General features: G+C 43.7%; 1 protein-coding gene across 7 annotated transcripts in view; it reads right to left on the minus strand.

The window, feature by feature from the left end:
• Window positions 1–20,074, minus strand: part of mtor (mechanistic target of rapamycin kinase) — a 275,568-nt gene that overhangs the window by 155,448 nt on the left and 100,046 nt on the right. For all 7 annotated transcript variants that reach the window (XM_069919038.1, XM_069919040.1, XM_069919037.1 and 4 more), the window contains exons 24-28: window positions 16,547–16,639; window positions 15,667–15,813; window positions 11,237–11,379; window positions 6,946–7,108; window positions 5,287–5,432 (exon numbers count right to left, since the gene is read on the minus strand). In XM_069919038.1, the coding sequence (XP_069775139.1) occupies window positions 5,287–5,432; window positions 6,946–7,108; window positions 11,237–11,379; window positions 15,667–15,813; window positions 16,547–16,639 (692 nt within the window). The remainder of the gene's footprint in view (window positions 1–5,286; window positions 5,433–6,945; window positions 7,109–11,236; window positions 11,380–15,666; window positions 15,814–16,546; window positions 16,640–20,074) is intronic.

Genomic DNA, 20,074 nt, shown 5'->3' on the forward strand with positions numbered 1-20,074 from the left:
ACATCTATAGTAATACACAAAACAAAATCTGCTAAAATGCTATAGTTTCATCACTGCATGCATTCTCCTTTTGTTAAGTAATGGAACAAGAAACAAAACCTTTGCCAAGAAATAGGACCAGAACTGACTATGGTTTGGTATTGACGAGGCAAGGCAATCTATAAAGCTAGCCCCTTTCACACTGCCAACCTTCCTAGGAAGCGGGAAAACTTACCGGGCATGCCACACTCGGGACCCTTTCCTACTGCACCACGATTTACCTGGTTAATTGGCAACCCAGCATTTTAAGGGAGCTCCTGCCTCCAGTGGTGACAATGTGAGAGCAGGTCATACTTTCACACCGCCGGGAGGCGATCAGTGAGTTAACTCGCCCTGCCAGGTTGGGACGTTTCACATGGGAACGGACCCACTAAATTAGCCGCTTAACCCACACGGAATCAGCGGTGTGTAAGGGGCTATTGAGTAAGGTTTTAATTTAGCACCTCACTGATGAAACTCAAGTTGACAGAGTAAGAGATGAGTGGCATATAAACTGGCTGTAAAAAGATCAAATGATCTCCAGTGGGAAGCATGCTTCCCTGATGCTTGTAAATACAGCAGGTAAAAATCCAAATAAGATAAAACAGCAACTACAATTCATGTAGTTAATTGTCAGCAAATCAGTACATAAAAACTTGCATTGAATGAAACCATGAAGACCCCTGTGAAGGTATACCAGAGCCAATCATACTGACTACTCACTGGTTCATTCAGCAAGGTTCTATCCAAGTCAACTGGCTACACTCTCTCTCAAGGCATTCCTGAATAGGGAGCACACAGTGCCCACAAGCTTATTAGAAGGCGTACTGCGACAAGAGACATTTCAGGAGCTGCAGTGCATCTTCGACCAGCCCTTCTCCACGGGTGCATCTTCGACCAGCCCTTCTCCACGGGTGCATCTTCGACCAGCCCTTCTCCACGGGTGCATCTTCGACCAGCCATTCTCCATGGGTGCATCTTCGACCAGCCATTCTCCATGTGTGCATCTTCGACCTGCCATTCTCCATGGGTGCATCTTCGACCAGCCATTCTCCATGGGTGCATCTTCGACCAGCCATTCTCCATGGGTGCATCTTCGACCTGCCATTCTCCATGGGTGCATCTTCGACCAGCCATTCTCCATGGGTGCATCTTCGACCAGCCATTCTCCATGGGTGCATCTTCGACCAGCCATTCTCCATGGGTGCATCTTCGACCAGCCATTCTCCATGGGTGCATCTTCGACCAGCCGTTCTCCATGAGGGCAATATACTTCCCCCCACCCCATTATGGGCCACAGCACATTTAAAGGGGAAGTGGCACAGACTGAAATCATAATTTAAAAAAAAAATTAATGTAATTCGCAGGAGAGAAGTATTGTAGAAACCAACTAAACGACTGCTTCACAGAGAAGGGGGCCCATAAACTTCGAGCAGAGTCCTAAGGGGACCATAGGACAAAAATAAAAAGTAGTAAATAGCTGTCTTAAACACCAAGGACTGCTTGAAGATGTAAATAGTTGGGTTTTTTTTTATATAAAAGATTATTGAAAGGAAATTAAATACACAAATGATATTTTGAGTGGTGTGGAAGAACTAATAAACCTTGGAGTGTTTGTTCTCAGGTTCTCGAAGATTAATATTACATTCAAAAGGACCCTTATCAGCCAGGGAACAGAATACAAGGGTGGTGATGCTAAAATAATGTACAACACTCCTTCTTCAGGAGCTTGACACTGTGGTCACATTTCAAGATAGAGAAAATTGGTGGGAGATTTGAAAGGATAGCAACAAGATTGCAAAGCAATAGCCAAGAGGAAAGACAGGGCAAGCTGGAGTTGTTTCCTTTGGAATAAATATGGCTGAAGGGACACTAAACTTATAAATTGGAATAAACAGGGAAGGTCCAAAGGCATAAATTTATAGTGGAAGTTGAGGGAAGATGAGGATTCCTCCTTCCCCCCCCCCCAACCCCCACCCCCACCAAATCAAGAGGAGTGTAGAGTGTAGCAGGGATCAGCAGATCACTGCTAACAAGAGGCAAAAGTAGAAACCCAAGTCACATTTAAACCATTTATTGCTGTGCCCTTAGAGCCAAGACTTGTGGGCATCACGCGGGAAGGCACAGTTAGTTTTGGAGTCGTGGATCTGATGGGTTGAGTGGCCACCTTCTGGGCCTGATTTTTTTGGGGGAGATTCTACAGCAAAATCCCCATTATCTGGCTGCCTCAAGAAACCGGCAAAAAGAAAATAAATGGGTAAAAAATAGGAAAGTTTAAAATTGCCACACCTCACCATTAGTATTCCATTCATGCAACCGGGAAATTCTCTTATCCAGCATCTACCTTAGGTGCCGTTCATCATATTACACTTATAAAAAACAAATTATTTTCCTTCCCCAAATTATGAAAAGTAACAAATAGAAAATACAAATACCAGCCATATTTTTTTTTATGGCTGCTGCACACTTAGACATTTAGCACAGTTATCCCAGCAACATCTAGCCATTTATCACCTCCTCCTTTGTTAATGCAAGTCAGAGATAAATAAAAGGCCAATTTTATATCGGCATAACCTGTGGAAGAAGCCAAAGGGGAAAAAAAAATCATCAATATCTGAACAAAATATAGTTGACTGAGTACCTGATCTCAAATTGCAAAATTAATCAAGTTGCCCAACATGAAAAACGTTCACTGTCTTCGAGGAATCAATCTCCAGATTTTCTTCAATCAAGTTATTTCCTTTGAGGTTGCATTAATGAAGATTTTAGTTAGACTGAGTTTCATTTAGAAACCAGCTTATCAACAACGAGCTTTACAGGGGCAAACATTCTTATATTTGTGAAATCATTGTTCATGTTTCTGGGAGGAACAAATAACAATAATCAAAATTCCCAATTATTAATACAGTTACCCATAACCTTTAGTCAGATCTCTAAACTTGTGAAAATTCTTTAGAAAATACCAAAATCTAAAAAGTTATAAGCAACACATTTCAAACGATGAAACTTTTTAAACCAATGTTAAAGGTTGAAACATTTTCCAAATGCAAGTACAGTACATAATTCTCAAGAGTGGACGAAAGGTTAGAAATCTGGTTAATGTCCATTAAAAATATACCATTATGAAAATCAACATTTCACTGACGCAGCTGTTATCTTCACTATTTTTTTTTAAACAATGAACACATGTTATTCACGTCCATCTTTCAGATCAAATGTTAAAGTTCGGTTTGTGAATTTAGACACAAAAGTTTCTTTGGAAATGCGTCAAGGAACCAGCTTCACTGGAACTGAAGGTATACTGCCCTCCAGGCAAATTGGACAGCCATGTATAATGGCAACCCAGAAGAGAGTGAAAAGAAAACTGTGCTGTTTTATTATGAGCAATATTCCACTAAATTACGCTTTTATTGTTGCAACTTCAAATATCCTTAAATCGTCCCATATTTTCTTTCTCTTTCCTAAATTTATGCAAATATATATGACTGTCTTGTATCATAACATACTGTATATCACACCTGAGAGAATAGGATTGGGAAAGGCATTAGTTGAAGGATGGTTCCACCTTCCCTATAGTCTTCTTGAGCCAAATCATTCCTGTTATATCTTGTCTCCTTCATCAAGAGTTTTTATCTTCCACAGTTACATTAGATGAAGCATTGACCTTACTTTGTGACTAAATTTGAGGGTGGCTGCATGGAGTTGGATAGGAGCGGACGACAGACCACACACGCTGCATCTGCGATGCTGCCGACAAGCACATTCCAGGCTGCAGGAGTACGTGTTGAGGCGCTGGGCGGAGAAGGTCTGCAGTCAGCAGTTCTAGGCATCGAGAGGCTGAGCCCGAGGGAAAGCCCCTCAAACAACAGAAGTAACAACAAGGTGCTTCAGTAGTGGGAATGCTGCCAAATTGAAAATTAATGCAATAATATACAGTGATGGAAAGGTATGGATATGACACTAGAGTGTGCGAAGAGACTTTGAACAGGTTTCCTTTTGAAAACAATATATTGTGAACCAAGACACCAAGACACAAGAGCAACTTGACCGTGAACTACTCTTTGCAGACGATGCTGCTTTAGTTGCCCATTCAGAGCCAGCTCTTCAGCGCTTGACATCCTGTTTTGCGGAAACTGCCATAATGTTTGGCCTGGAAGTCAGCCTGAAGAAAACTGAGGTCCTCCATCAGCCAGCAAACCACCATGACTACCAGCCCCCCAACATCTCCATTGGGCACACAAAACTCAAAACGGTCAACCAGTTTACCTATCTCGGGTGCACCATTTCATCGGATGCAAGGATCGACAACGAGATAGACAACAGACTCACCAAGGCAAATAGCGCCTTTGGAAGACTACACAAAAGAGTCTGGAAAAACAACCAACTGAAAAACTGCACAAAGATAAGCTTATACAGAGCCGTTGTCATACCCACACTCCTGTTCGGCTCCGAATCATGGGTCCTCTACCGGCATCACCTACGACTCCTAGAACGCTTCCACCAGCGTTGTCTCCGCTCCATCCTCAACATTCATTGGAGCGACTTCATCCCTAACATCGAAGTACTCGAGACGGCAGAGGCCGACAGCATCGAATCCACGCTGTTGAAGATCCAACTGCGCTGGGTAGGTCACGTCTCCAGAATGGAGGACCATCGACTCCCCAAGGTCGTGTTATATGGCGAGCTCTCCACTGGCCATTGTGTCAGAGGTGCACCAAAGAAGAGGTACAAGGACTGCCTAAAGAAATCTCTTGGTGCCTGCCACATTGACCACCGCCAGTCGGCTGATATCGCCTCAAACCGTGCATCTTGGCGCCTCACAGTTCGACGGGCAGCAACCTCCTTTGAAGACGACCGCAGAGCCCACCTCACTGACAATAGACAAAGGAGGAAAAACCCAACACCCAACCCCAACCAACCAATTTTCCCCTGCAACCGCTGCAATCGTGTCTGCCTGTCCCGCATCGGACTTGTCAGCCACAAACGAGCATGCAGCTGACGTGGACATTTTACCCCCTCCATAAATCTTCGTCCTCAAAGCCAAGCCAAAGAAGAAGATTGTGAATAAAGTTTATTTTTGTTTAAGAAAAACCTCCTACTGTGCACACTAGCAAAAGCAGGGTTTAAAAAAAATAAAGTCCACTATAGTTTGTCAATTCACCGTTCAAATTCAAAATATTTTAAATTAATTATTTTCCAGTTGTGCTACTGCAATCAAAACTACAGCACATGAAATATGTCCATTTTAAACAAAGCAGCTCCACTTACCTAATTAATGATTCTAGAATTGCAGGACAGGGACCTTTTTGAAACTCAAGCTCTTTATAATGCAAAGCTTTGGCATAGGCACGACATTTAGCCGCTCTCTCTCCAAGGAGGACAATGCCATTATCATCTCTCAATGGTAGAGGCCCCTGATGAAAGAAAGAAGTTAGTCACTTTTTCTCCCCTCTTCGTTATGAAGATTTCTCCAAAACTTCTAATTTTATTATTGAAAAATGAGACCAACTGTACAAGGAAAAAAAAATCTGTCAATGTTGGAAATCTGAAATGAAAAACAGGAAATGCTGGAAATATTCAGCATATAAGACAGCATCTGCGGGTCACCAGCAATGACTGTGGATGGCATGTTTATATTTAATACAAGCAGAGCTCATCTGCTATGAGATGGTTTCCTGCAGTGAATGAGTGAGGTAACAATAAAAGCACAAGTTTTTGAAGTGCTCTCAAATGCCTTTAGCAGTAAAAACACAAGAATTCTGGAGGAGGAACTCAGCAGGTCTCGCAGAGGTAAAGATGTAGTATCGACATTTCGGGCCTCCCAACAGTATCAGACAGATGTTTTCGCTGTAAAAAGGAAACGGGAACAACAATACATGCAATTTGGGCATGTGAGAAAGTGAAAAAATTTTGGGAAGATCTAAACCAGATATTAAATAAAATCACAAAAAGCAATATACCAAAAAACCCAGAGATCTTCCTTCTAAGTAATATAAGAAATAAAGAATTTGGACTCGACTTGGATGGAGCACAAAAAAGATTTATTATGATAGCCCTAGCTGTAGCAAAAAAATGTATTATGTCAACCTGGAAATTAGAAGACAACTTGAGAATACAATAGTACATAGAAATAAATAAATGTATTCCATTAGAAAAAAATAACATATAATTTAAGAAATAACATCACAATATTCGAACAAATATGGGAACCATACATGAAATACAACAGAGAAATCCTACCACGGACCTCCACCACCTAAAATGACAGAAGGAGAAGACAACGAAATGAACTGACTCAGTATTTAAAAGACAAAAATTTCTTGTTTATTTTTATTAAGTGACGACATTGTTTAACGGGTTTAATGTATCATATAGATTGAACTTTCAATAAATAAATGGGGGTGAGGGAGGGAGGGAAGGGAGGGGGGGAAAAGGGGAGAAAATGACACTATATGTTCAAGAGAAAAATGTCTGTATGTATTTTGGTCAGTATGGTTCATAGTGTGAAAAATAAAAATTAAAAAAAAAACAATTCAGGCCCGAGTCCTTCCGAAGAAGCAAGAGGCCGGATTGGTGAATTTTCCGGTTGCTTGAGACTGTGTATTGCGCGAATAGCGGACTAACCACTGGGGGCGCCAATTTTAAACTTTTTACCTATTTATTTTCTGCAGTCGGTTGCTTGAATTCCACATAATGGGGATTTTAACTGCATTTAGAATTTGATACAGCCAAATTTAGCTTCTCTTGAAAAATCAAAAAAAAAAGCAGATTCTGGAAATTTGACATAAAAACTGGAATTGTTGGGAAAGTGCAGGCCACGCACCAAGTGTGATAAAAAGAAAAACTTAACATTTCAGATCCGAGAGCCTTATTTGTGCTTTTTGGAAACTTTGGGATGTTTCCAGCAGATTTTTGGTTCTGTATTACCTTGTCACTGTGCTCCATGAACTCTGCCAGGTTCAGCAGGGTTTGTGTGACCTCAGCAATGTCCTGAGAAATTAAAGCCTGCTCAATGCTTCTGATCAGCTCGTCTTGCTGTGATTCATGCAGTTCTGACCAACAGGACAAGAAGGCTGCATTAAACAGATCCCTGCATGGAAAGAATATCAAAATATTAACATACAATGCAAAAATCAAATTATGTTTACATCAAAATATTTCTTCATTATAAAAATTATCATTTGAAATATAGAACACTACAGCACAGTCCAGGCCCTTCAGCCCTCGATGTTGTGCCAACCCATATATTCCTTCTCTTCAATACTAAATCCTCCCTACCCCATAACCCTCTATTTTCCTTTCATCCATGTGTCCGTCTGAGTCCCTGAAATGCCCCTAATGCTACAGCCTCCACCACCATACCCGGCAAGGCATTCCAGGCACCCACAACTCTGTGTAAAAAAAAAACTTACCCCTGATGTCTCCCCTAAACTTTTCTCCCTTCACTTTGTACACATGTCCTCTGGCGTTTACACAGTATGAACTGTGGTTTTCAATCAAGCACATTTCTAATAGTACCTTATTTATGATGAATTTGTCTTCCTCTTGTTGTGGGTACAGTGTGACCTGACTGATATCAGTTTAATTCAGAGAAGTGTGAGGTGATGCATATTGATATATCAAAGCAGAACAGGACTCGCACAGTAAATAGGAAGGCAGAAGAAAATTGCTGTTGAATAGAGGGACAGGCCTGCAAATACCAAGATGGCAGTCCAGTTTGTGTTAATCGCATTGACAGTGGCCAGGAAGGGCATTCTGGCGACTTGGAAGTCTGTCTCTAGTCTTAGTATCGAACGATGGAACAAGTAAATGCAGAGCTGTGTGGAGAAAATAACTTACAACCTGAGAAACAAATACGGTCCCTTTCGCAAGATCTGGCAGCCGTACATGCCCTACGTAGGCGCATGGCGGTGATTGGTTTCCACGTTCCTTGCTGCGGCTTCCTCTCCCTCGCACTGATCCCGATCGAGGTAAGTCAGGAATGAATATCGGCCAAGGGGCCACCCACTGAGCTGCGACAATCCCCGCCCTTACTTATTATTGATTTTCCTAGTGTTATAAAGTTTTGTTGTTGTTGGTTGAAGTTTGAGTGAGTCGTCTTGTTGTATGGGTTGGGGGAGGGGGGGGGTTGAAAGAGACACGGGCTTATATGTATATATATATTTTTTTAAAATATAATATATAAATATATTTTTTTATATGTATGTTATATATTTAGTCATGAAGAAAATGAATATATGTCTATTTGAATGTGAACTGCCATTGTTGGCAGGACACCGTATATGGCTGAACAAACTTATGTGGAAATATAAACTATTCAAAAAGAAACTGGCAATCCAAGTATAGTCTGTGGCAAAGCATATAGCACAGTTAGCTTAATCAGTCTGGACTTTGACTATAGGAGATGTGGCATCGTATTACAACTGTTCAAGATGTCATTGACACCTCATTTGAAGTATTCTGGCCTCCCACCCATAGGGAAAGAGGTCATTAAGCTGGAAATGATCCAATAAGAGGCACTTTCAAGTAGGGAAAACATCCGTCTGTCTGTAAAGGCAGAGGTTCTTCGCCCTTACGCCTAAAGACGCACCTTTCTGAATGTGCCGTGGCCAGCTCTGAAGTGCCAACTCGTCCCCCTTCTCGGGGAAGGATAACTGGTGGAGCGCTGAGCTCCGCCGCCTGACCTGAATGTATAGTAGCTGGTTAGGGGCAGCTGATGATGCCATCAATCCACGACCCATCTCCCCACTCATGCCTCTCCCTCCATGACCCCCAAAGACAGACAGCAGACAGGAGCCATCGGGGCAGTGGGGGCCGGCGGGGCCATTGGGGTAGCAGGAACCATCAGGGGGCGGCCGGTGTGGGCTGTGACAGCCTCACTGGGCCACTTCTGCCTTCGGGGTTGCTCTCAGCGGCTCAAAACGCGACAAAGCAATGGCCATCTTCCCTACCAGTAATCCCCCATGTTCTGGGAATCACAGAGCAGTGTGGGAGATTGAGGGTCGAGAAGACAGCCATTGCTCTGCCATGTATTTATGACGGGTGGTGCTACGGCACCCGTCGCCCCACCTCCACTGGCTCTGGAGGGCGCCTCTCGATATAAATGGGATGCGAGAGCAGCCTTTTAGGGCTGCTGTCTGAAAGGTAAGTTTTAAATTTTAGATCTGCTCTTGTAGCCAGCCTTCAGGTGGAGGCCTGACAAGAATGGCCTAAAGATTCACAAGGATTTTACCTGGACTGGAATTCTTGAGACTAAAAGGACAAGCTGGATATGCTGGGACACTTGCTTCTCTTTCTCTCTAAGAGGCGCTTCAGGGAATTTCTGTCTGCCTTATGGTAGATGAAAGCAAATTTTGTGTAATATGGGACTGTTTTTAATTGCATGACAATAAGGGAATCTTGAATCTTAACTGTTTTCTTGGAGCACTGGAAGCCGACGAGTAACCTTGGAGTCATTTAAAAAATGATGAGAGGTTGTAGATAATTTTAATAGTCACAGTCGTTTTTCCAGGGTAGGGGGTTGTGCAAGGGATCCAAAAACAAAAGGCATGGATTCAAGGCAAGATTTAAAAAGGTCCCGAGGGGCAATCTTTTCCATTCAGCGAGTGGTTGCCAAATGGAACAGGCTGCTCAAAGCAGCAGCAGAGGTGGATACAATTACAAAGTTTAGAAGGCATTTATACAGGTACATGAATTGGGAAAAGTCTGGGCTAAACTCAAGTAAATGGGACTAGCTCAGTTAGAAAACCTGGTCAGCATGGACGAATAGGGCAGGAGGGCCTGCTTCTGTGCAGTCACAGTTCATTTTCCAAGTCTAAGCCGAGACAGTGAATGTGAACAAACCATTCTGAAGAGTTTCACCAGGGTGATTCCAGGGATAAAGGGGTTGGCCCTATGAAGAGAGAGCGAGTCTCCTGGGACTATATTCACTGAAATTTAGAAGAATGAGAGGGGATCTGATAGAAACGCATAAAACTGTGAAAGGCTTAGATAAGCTAGAGATAGGTCAGTTGTTTCCATTGGTGGGGGATTCAAGGTAATAGATTTAAGGATGAAAATGAGGAGGAACTGCTTTTCCCAAAGGGTGGTGGAATTCGTTGCCCATTGAAGGAGTGGAGGATACTTCAGTAAATACATTTAAGACAAGGATGGATAGATTTTTACATGGTATGGAAATTAAGTGATATGGGGGAAAAGCCTATCATCAGATCAGCCCTCTCATTGATTGGCGGAGCAGGATCGATGGGCCAGATGGCGGACTCCTGCTCCTATTGTGTTCTTATTTAATGGTGGATGACAAGGTCGGGTCTCACTCAGACTTCTCACCTGAAACAAAACCTCGGGCATAGTTTTGCCACACAAGCGTAGTGGAGATTGAGAGCCTTCCACAGGCTGAACCTCTGACTTTCTGCCTACTGATTTTGGTTAACTCAAACGAGTCAGTGCCTAAAAAAAGGGGCCAGATTCTTTCAGGTACAAGAGCATTAGGAACTCCATTTGTGCTTCATTTTATTGCCTTCATCAATGAAGTCAGAAAAATACTTTCAACTTCAGAAACTGATCATTTTATTGGTAGAACAGCTTACAAATAGGGCCACTATACATAATAAACTTTATCTAATATTCCAGAGCACAGTCGAACTGTCACAAAATAAATATGCAAGTCCCACACTGGAATTACAATCTTACCAGTTATTGCCAAGAAAAGATTTAAAATAATATAAAATTTGGAAAATAATAATTAGTACATCTTCTAAACTGAACATCATTTTAACTAACATTATAAGAATGACTTATCTACCTTAATAAATCATATATTTAAATATACTCCAAAAATCCTCTGAAACCAGTCTCATACAAAATGAGGATAAGCAAACCAGGATTTTTAAAAAAATCCAAAACACTAATTTTATTGTCGATTGTTCACAATATTTCTATTTATTATTTTTTTAGCCAATGTATTTAATTTGACCTGTGGTGTTCCTTGGGATGACGATCACGTGTTACTGTGTAGACGCAGGGCAATGGTTTTCGAGGTATCGGACCACACAAGATGTTACACCCCTCCCAGAAGACCAGGAAAGCATCCTCAGAACATCTTTTTTTTGGGTCTGCTCAACGTGATCCAGTTGAAAGTTCGATTATATTTGTTGGTGATTCAAATATTTAATCCATATGATTTCTAAATTGACAATGTTAGTAGAATTAGAACTTTTACCTGGCCAAAGGGTTGTAGGCCTGAGCTAGCGACCAGCAGGAGCGGAGAGCAGGTGATGGGGATTCTTTGAGTAATTCCACACTTAATCGCCTCAGCCATTCCATCCAGTCATCTTTTGAAACTCTCCTAGCTGCTCCCCATGCCTGAAACAGAAATACAAAGAGCTACCAGTCACATGTCAAGCAGTTTCACAACAGAATCTTCAGTGTAAATAGCTAATTTCCATGGTCCTCACAAATCATCCTAATTTTATTAACGAAACAGCTTTTCAAAAACAATAGTTGGGATCCAAAGTTAAATGAAAGGATCATTGCCTGCGTTCTGAGGAATCTCATTATGAGTGGCACGGTTAGTGGAATGCTATTATCACAGCAGCAGCGACCCAGCGTTGCCTGCGAGGAGTTGGTACATTTTCCCCCGTGTCTGCGTGCGTTTCCTCTGATGCACAGGGGTCGGAAGTGAGTTGATGTATTGGGGGCATGGGGTCATAGACCAGAAGGGCCTGTTACCATGCTGGACATCTATTTTTTTTTTTAAAAAAGCATTTATTTGTCATTAATCACCAACAGTACTTCAAAACAATGATTTTGGTTTCTAATAATGACCGAATTCCTTGGAAATTCAAAAAAAAAGCATCGAATTCAAATGAAAATTTGACCACTAAAATAACTACTTCTAATCTCACATTATTAAGTTATAGTTCATCGAGTATTTTCAAATCTCCAACACATCCCCAAATTTGTGTACATGTCTGAAATCAATAGCTTGTCAGCTATGGTAGCACGCTTGACAAGGGAACGAAAAAACCTGGATCACAGAGCACCCCTAAAAAGCTGCTCCTGCGTTGCATTCATATTGAGTGGCACCTCGTAGTGCCATCGAATCCGATGGAAGTGGGGCGACTGGTGCCATAGCCCTACCCCTCATGACTACATGGAAAAGCAATGGCTCTGTTTCTCAGAGCAATTCCAGCTGCGTGGGGGATTATGGGTAGGGAAGACAGCCATTGCTCTGCCGCGTTTTGAGGCGCAGAGCGCGGCCACGAAGGCTGAAGTGGCCCAGTGAAGCGGTCGCAGCCCGCACTGATCAGCCCCTGCCCTTGCGGCACCCACCCGCCGTCACTGCCCTGACAATTCACGCCCACTGCCCCTGCCTTAAGGGGGGCATGGAGGGAGAGGGGCGAGTGGGGAGATGGGTCGTGGGCTGATGGCATCATCAGTTCGCCCCCCAACCAGCCGCTCACAGCAGCAGCTGGACATTCAGGCCAGGCTGCGCTCCGCCGATTATCCTTCTCCGAGAAGGGTTGGATTCGACCACGGAGCATTCAGAAAGTTAAGTCTTTGGGTGAAAGGGCGGAGAACCTCCACCTTTACAGTCGGGCACTTTCCTTGCTTGAAAGGGCCTCGAGTCTTCACTCAACATTACAACAGAAACTTACACATTTGTAGTTCATTGCCATTTGTGAGAGTTAAGCACAAATTTGTTGCTTCATTTTCTATATTTACACTTGTAAAATAATTTATTGGCTGCAAAATGCTTTGGGGTATCTTAAACATGATAGGAAATGTACTAAAGTGCCCATCGTCATCTACTAAAGTCATGCAATAAATTAATTAGCCACAAAGATCAAAAATCAGAGCTGAAAATACAGCTCAGGTCATAAGTTTATTCCTCCTGTTGTCTCCTATTGAAACTACCAATATATTAAAGGAGTCACCCCTCCAATTCTGTCAGGCTGAAGATCTCTGTTTCTCTTTGGCTTGGCTTCGCAGACGTAGATTTATGGAGGGGTAATGTCCACATCAGCTGCAGGCTTCTTTGTGGCTGACAAGTCCGATGCGGGACAGGCAGACACGGTTGCAGCGGTTGCAAGGGAAAATTGGTTGGTTGGGGTTGGGTATTGGGTTTTTCCTCCTTTGTCTTTTGTCAGTGAGGTGGGCTCTGCGGTCTTCTTCAAAGGAGGTTGTTGCCCGCCGAACTGTGAGGCGCCAACATGCACGGTTTGATGCGATATCAGCCCACTGGTGGTGGTCAATGGGGCAGGCACCAAGAGATTTCTTTAGGCAGTCCTTGTACCTCTTCTTTGGTGCACCTCTGTCTCGGTGGCCAGTGGAGAGCTCGCCATATAATACGATCTTGGGAAGGCGATGGTCCTCCATTCTGGAGACGTGACCTACCCAGCGCAGTTGGATCTTCAGCAGTGTGGATTCGATGCTGTCAGCCTCTGCCATCTCGAGTACTTTGATGTTGGTGATGAAGTCGCTCCAATGAATGTTGAGGATGGAGCGGAGACAACGCTGGTGGAAGCATTCTAGGAGCCATAGGTGATGCCAGTAGAGGACCCATGATTCGGAGCCGAACAGGAGTGTGGGTATGAAAAAGGCTCTATATACGCTAAACTTTGTGAGGTTTTTCCAGATTCTTTTGTGTAGTCTTCCAAAGGCACTATTTGCCTTGGCGAGTCTGTTGTCTATCTCGTTGTCGATCCTCGCATCCGATGAAATGGTGCAGCCGAGATAGGTAAACTGGTTGACCGTTTTCAGTTTTATGTGCCCGATGGAGATGTGGGGGGGCTGGTAGTCATGGTGGGGAGCTGGCTGATGGAGGACCTCGGTTTTCTTCAGGCTGACTTCCAGGCCAAACATTTTGGCAGTTTTCACAAAACAGGACGTCAAGCGCTGAAGAGCTGGCTCTGAATGGGCAACTAAAGCGGCATCGTCTGCAAAGAGTAGTTCACGGACAAGTTGCTCTTGGGTCTTGGTGTGAGCTTGCAGGCGCCTCAGATTGAAGAGGCTGCCATCCGTGCGGTACCGGATGTAAACAGCGTCTTTATTGTTGAGGTCTTTCATGGCTTGTTTCAGCATCATGCTGAAGAAGATTGAAAAGAGGGTTGGTGAGAGAACGCAGCCTTGCTTCTCGCCATTGTTAATGGAGAAGGGTTCAGAGAGCTCATTGCTGTATCTGAAGATACGTGCGTATGAAAACACGAACTTCCCGATTCAAGGACCATATCTTTTCTGTTGTTATCAGACTCTTAAATGGATCTCTCACAAGCAAAACTCGATGCCCTTGTCCTGTTGTTTAAAACTGTACTTTTCACTATGTTTTTGAACTTTTTGTTGTACTAATTAATTTTTTGTGAGACTATTCCCTACTTTTATTTATGTGCATTACCTGCTTAGAGTTCACTTTCCTGTACAGCAGCAAAATAAAGTTTTTTGTTTTAAACTGAATCATGGTACAATTCAATTCGATTCAATCTACCATTTTTAATAGAGCTTGAATTATATATTTTAAAAATTTGGTGTTATCCCTAATGGCTAACAACGTCTCTCATACTAGATGCCACAGTCATATCCCTTTGCACAATGGTTTGTTGCTAGTATGCACACAGGGAATTCCACAGATACTTCTTTACCCTGAGAGTAATTAGAATGTACAACTGGCTATTGCAAGGATAAATTAAAGCAATTATTAGAAAACACAGACACAAAAAAAAACACTTGTTTGTGCATAGAACCACTCACAACAAGCAATGATTATCGGCCCATTTAAAACATGGAACAAATCCCCTTTCACCACCAGGACTGCACGTCATCTTGTACCTTAGCAGATGGATGAAAGATACAGCCAATTTGCACAAAAACAACCTGATGATGACCAGACATTATTATCACCATAAGTTTCACTTTGAAAAAGGGAGGGCTTAATTTAAGGAAAGCCCCTTGATTTTGCACTGACACCGGGAGGGGGATTTGAATCCACAACCTATAGAATTAACAAAATGCTAAGCAAGCAAGCCTTGGCTAACAGGTAAAAAGCCCAGACCACTTAATGTGAAGAAATGCGAATTGTGGAAGCAGATCTATGTATGTAAGCATTTACGATACGACCTGAAGTTTTTATTTGTAATGCAATATCAATAAAACAATATTAAATATAGCTTGCGTAGTGATCAGCAGAAATTAACGTTATTTGCTCTACACTGTTCAAAGCAAATAGCTGCCATATAAAACTGTTGAAACACAGTTGCACTTGCTGCAATTTCACATCCATGCAGAATGATGGCAAACACGATGATGTTTGATTAATGAGTTGCTAAATATGCTTCCGACATTTAAATTTTGCCATGAGCAGTTAAAGAACACAATAGACATGAAGCAGCTTCTTGAAATCTAAAATCTGAAACTTTTTTTGCAATCTGTCTTGACATTTACTGCTTGTTTTGATGCCCAAAGTATGATACACGTTGCCTTAACTGCGTCAATGCTTTGCAGTGAACTATTTCCGCTTAAAATTCACATTGCCTATATGTTTGCGTTAAGTTGCACAGTTCAATAAAAGCAGTGTCTGATGTCTCTACCCAGGATTTGTGCGAAATACACAGACTTAAAATGGCACATTGATTTCATCTTTAACCATGGACAAACCTTCTGCAGGTTGGTGGTGCTGACATGCAATTTCTTCATCGGTCCAGTTTCCACAGGTCCACTAGATAGCGTTTCACCTTGATTGCCCCGTAAACTGCGGTGTTGAAATATGATGGGATCTTCATCTTCTTCAGCCAGCGTGTAGCCCTGTTGTACACAAATTGAAATTATGTCCTTAACAAATGGAAACAAAAAGTCAGAATTTTTCTGAAGATATTACCTTATACCTCAGAAGAAAGCATTTCACCTGCACCGAATTTCACTGAAGTGCCAGTAAATTTGCATTTGGCAAAAATACACATATTTAATTAATCATAATTGAAATAATTCTTCAAAGTGGGACTAGAGAAATGAAATGGAATATAGAAGAGGGTGGCTGAGAAACTGGAAAGTGTGCTTAAAAATTCTACTGAAATAGAAAAAAAATACATATTAGGAAAAAAAACTTTGGAATACTTTGATCTAGTTTGATAAGAGTCAAATATTGAGTCTGCCGGTTAGCATACTTTATTTAACAAATCACGAATGCGTTGTCCATAAAGTCACATCTTATCAAACTTAGATCAGTACACATCACACTGTGAATACATGATAAATGCTGAAGAACAGAACGGTTGAGCTTTTGATGACCACCAAAACTACAATTCAAGGTAGACGATGAAGAGGTTCAGAGCTTGCGCAATTAAAATGGTAATGCACTGCCATGTCAGAATGGTATGCAACTTGGAGGGAGACAAGTGGCGGTGATATTGCACCTGCTGCCCTTACCCAAAACTCACTGAATGGGAGATGTGGCAGGTTTGAGGTTAATAACTCAACAGAATCCAGGCAGTACAGTACATTTTTCCAAACTTAAAACAGGAATGGAGTTCAGGCTCACCTTGGCAATGCGACATATTAACACATCGTATCGTTGATGGTTAATCCTGTGGCGCTGCATCACCTTGTTCACCATGGGAATAAATATCTGATACTGAAAAACATATAAGTATGCGTTATTAGAATCAAGCGAGACACTAGGATTCTACTAATTTCTTCTACTTCTTAATGGAGATCCTTTTAATTTTATTTAAGGCAGAGCTTGTTAGGTTCTTGATCAGCCAGGGCATCAAAGGTTATGGGGAGAAGGCCAGGTAGTGGGGTTGAGTGGGAAAATAGATGGCGTGGCAGACTCGATGGGCAAAAATCGCCTATTTCTGCTCCTACGTCTTGGGATCTTGCATGTAATCGTTTGCTACAAAAGCATGGAAATGGCAGGAAGGATGCACAATTTTAATAAAGTACAGAAAGACCCTGCAGTCCCAGGCTTGACTGAGACCGCACCACTCTGCCTGTAGGTCAATTGTTTGAGACCCAAGGCAAAGAGAACACAAATTGATGCGGCGACACACAGCATGGGGGGATTCAGCAAGCATTCATCCGCTATTCATAGTTTTCCACTCATATCTGTATCAACCCTTCCACCACAGCCACCCATCAGAGACAAGATATAGAAGATGATCAATCTTGGAAAATTCTTACCAAATGAAAGGTTACCACGTTTAGCATAATTTAAATTAAGTGGGTGTAAATTTAGAGAAAACTGTCCAGGAAAGACGATTAAGCTTGCATTTTTATTACATCGCACGGAAAGGTGTCTGAGCACCTCCTATCCTTTGGCTTGGTTTCGCGGACGAAGATTTATGGAGGGGGTAAAAAGTCCACGTCAGCTGCAGGCTCGTTTATGGCTGACAAGTCCGATGCGGGACAGGCAGACACGATTGCAGCGGTTGCAGGGGAAAATTGGTTGGTTGGGGTTGGGTGTTGGGTTTTTCCTCCTTTGTCTTTTGTCAGTGAGGTGGGCTCTGCGGTCTTCTTCAAAGAAGGTTGCTGCCCGCCAAACTGTGAGGCGCCAAGATGCACGGTTTGAGGCGTTATCAGCCCACTGGCGGTGGTCAATGTGGCAGGCACCAAGAGATTTCTTTAGGCAGTCCTTGTACCTTTTCTTTGGTGCACCTCTGTCACGGTGGCCAGTGGAGAGCTCGCCATATAACACGATCTTGGGAAGGCGATGGTCCTCCATTCTGGAGACGTGACCCATCCAGCGCAGCTGGATCTTCAGCAGCGTGGACTCGATGCTGTCGACCTCTGCCATCTCGAGTACTTCGACGTTAGGGATGTGAGCGCTCCAATGGATGTTGAGGATGGAGCGGAGACAACGCTGGTGGAAGCGTTCTAGGAGCCTTAGGTGGTGCCGGTAGAGGACCCATGATTCGGAGCCGAACAGGAGTGTGGGTATGACAACGGCTCTGTATACGCTTATCTTTGTGAGGTTTTTCAGTTGGTTGTTTTTCCAGACTCTTTTGTGTAGTCTTCCAAAGGCGCTATTTGCCTTGGCGAGTCTGTTGTCTATCTCATTGTCGATCCTTGCATCTGATGAAATGGTGCAGCCGAGATAGGTAAACTGGTTGACCGTTTTGAGTTTTGTGTGCCCGATGGAGATGTTGGGGGGCTGGTAGTCATGGTGGGGAGCGAGCTGATGGAGGACCTCAGTTTTCTTCAGGCTGACTTCCAGGCCAAACATTTTGGCAGTTTCTGCAAAGCAGGACGTCAAGCGCTGAAGAGCTGGCTCTGAATGGGCAACTAAAGCGGCATCGTCTGCAAAGAGTAGTTCACGGACAAGTTTCTCTTGTGTCTTGGTGTGAGCTTGCAGGCGCCTCAGATTGAAGAGACTGCCATCCGTGCGGTACCGGATGTAAACAGCGTCTTCATTGTTGGGGTCTTTCATGGCTTGGTTCAGCATCATGCTGAAGAAGATTGAAAAGAGGGTTGGTGCGAGAACACAGCCTTGCTTCACGCCATTGTTAATGGAGAAGGGTTCAGAGAGCTCATTGCTGTATCTGACCCGACCTTGTTGGTTTTCGTGCAGTTGGATAATCATGTTGAGGAACTTTGGGGGACATCCGATGCGCTCTAGTATTTGCCAAAGCCCTTTCCTGCTCACGGTGTCGAAGGCTTTGGTGAGGTCAACAAAGGTGATGTCGAGTCCTTTGTTTTGTTCTCTGCACTTTTCTTGGAGCTGTCTGAGGGCAAAGACCATGTCAGTAGTTCCTCTGTTTGCGCGAAAGCCGCACTGTGATTCTGGGAGCATATTCTCGGCGACACTAGGTATTATTCTATTTAGTAGAATCCTAGCGAAGATTTTGCCTGCAATGGAGAGCAACGTGATTCCCCTGTAGTTTGAGCAGTCTGATTTCTCGCCTTTGTTTTTGTACAGGGTGATGATGGTGGCATTACGAAGATCCTGAGGCAGTTTACATTGGTCCCAACAAAGCTTGAAAAACTCATGCAGTTTGGCATGCAGAGTTTTGCCGCCAGCCTTCCAGACTTCTGGGGGGATTCCATCCATACCTGCTGCTTTGCCACTTTTCAGTTGTTCGATTGCCTTATATGTCTCATCCAGGGTGGGAACCTCATCCAGCTCTAGCCTTAGGGGCTGTTGAGGGAGCTGGAGCAGGGCGGAATCTTGGACTGAGCGGTTGGCACTGAAAAGAGATTGGAAGTGTTCTGACCATCGGTTGAGGATGGAGATCTTGTCGCTGAGGAGGACTTTGCCGTCTGAGCTGCGCAGCGGGCTTTGGACTTGGGGTGAGGGGCCGTACACAGCCTTTAGAGCCTCGTAGAAACCCCTGAAGTCGCCAATGTCCGCGCTGAGCTGGTTTGTTTGGCGAGGCTAGTCCACCACTCATTTTGGATCTCCCGGAGTTTGCGCTGAAGATGGCTGCATGCGCGACGGAAGGCTTGTTTCTTCTCTGGACAGGACGGCTTTGTAAGGTGAGCCTGGTGGGCAGCTCGCTTCTTTGCCAGCAGCTCCTGGATTTCCTGGCTGTTTTCGTCGAACCAGTCCTTGTTTTTCCTGGAGGAGAAGCCCAGTACCTCTTCAGTGGATTTCAGTATGGTAGTCTTCAACTGATCCCAGAGGGTTTCAGGGGACAGGTCCGTGAGGCGGGTTGCATCGTCGAGCTTTGCTTTGAGGTTTGCCTGGAAGTTTCCTCTCGCTTCGTCTGACTGCAGGTTTCCAACATTGAACCTCTTTCTGGGGGCTTTATTGTTCCTGGGCTTTGGCTTGAAGTGAAGGTTGAGCTTGCAGCGAACCAGCCGGTGGTCAGTGTGGCATTCCGCGCATCTCGTTTGTCACTTTCTCGCACCAGGATGTAGTCCAGGAGGTGCCAGTGTTTGGATCGGGGATGCATCCAGGTGGTCTTAAGGCTGTCCCTCTGCTGAAAAAGGGTGTTTGTAATGACAAGCCGCTGTTCTGCGCAGAGCTCCAACAGGAGGCGCCCATTGTCGTTGCACTTGCCGACGCCATGCTTGCACAGGATTCCTGGCCAGGTTTCTGAGACTTTGCCGACACGAGCGTTGAAGTCGC

Source organism: Narcine bancroftii, chromosome 2 (assembly GCF_036971445.1).
Source record: "Narcine bancroftii isolate sNarBan1 chromosome 2, sNarBan1.hap1, whole genome shotgun sequence".
NCBI classification, from domain to species: Eukaryota; Metazoa; Chordata; class Chondrichthyes; order Torpediniformes; family Narcinidae; genus Narcine; species Narcine bancroftii.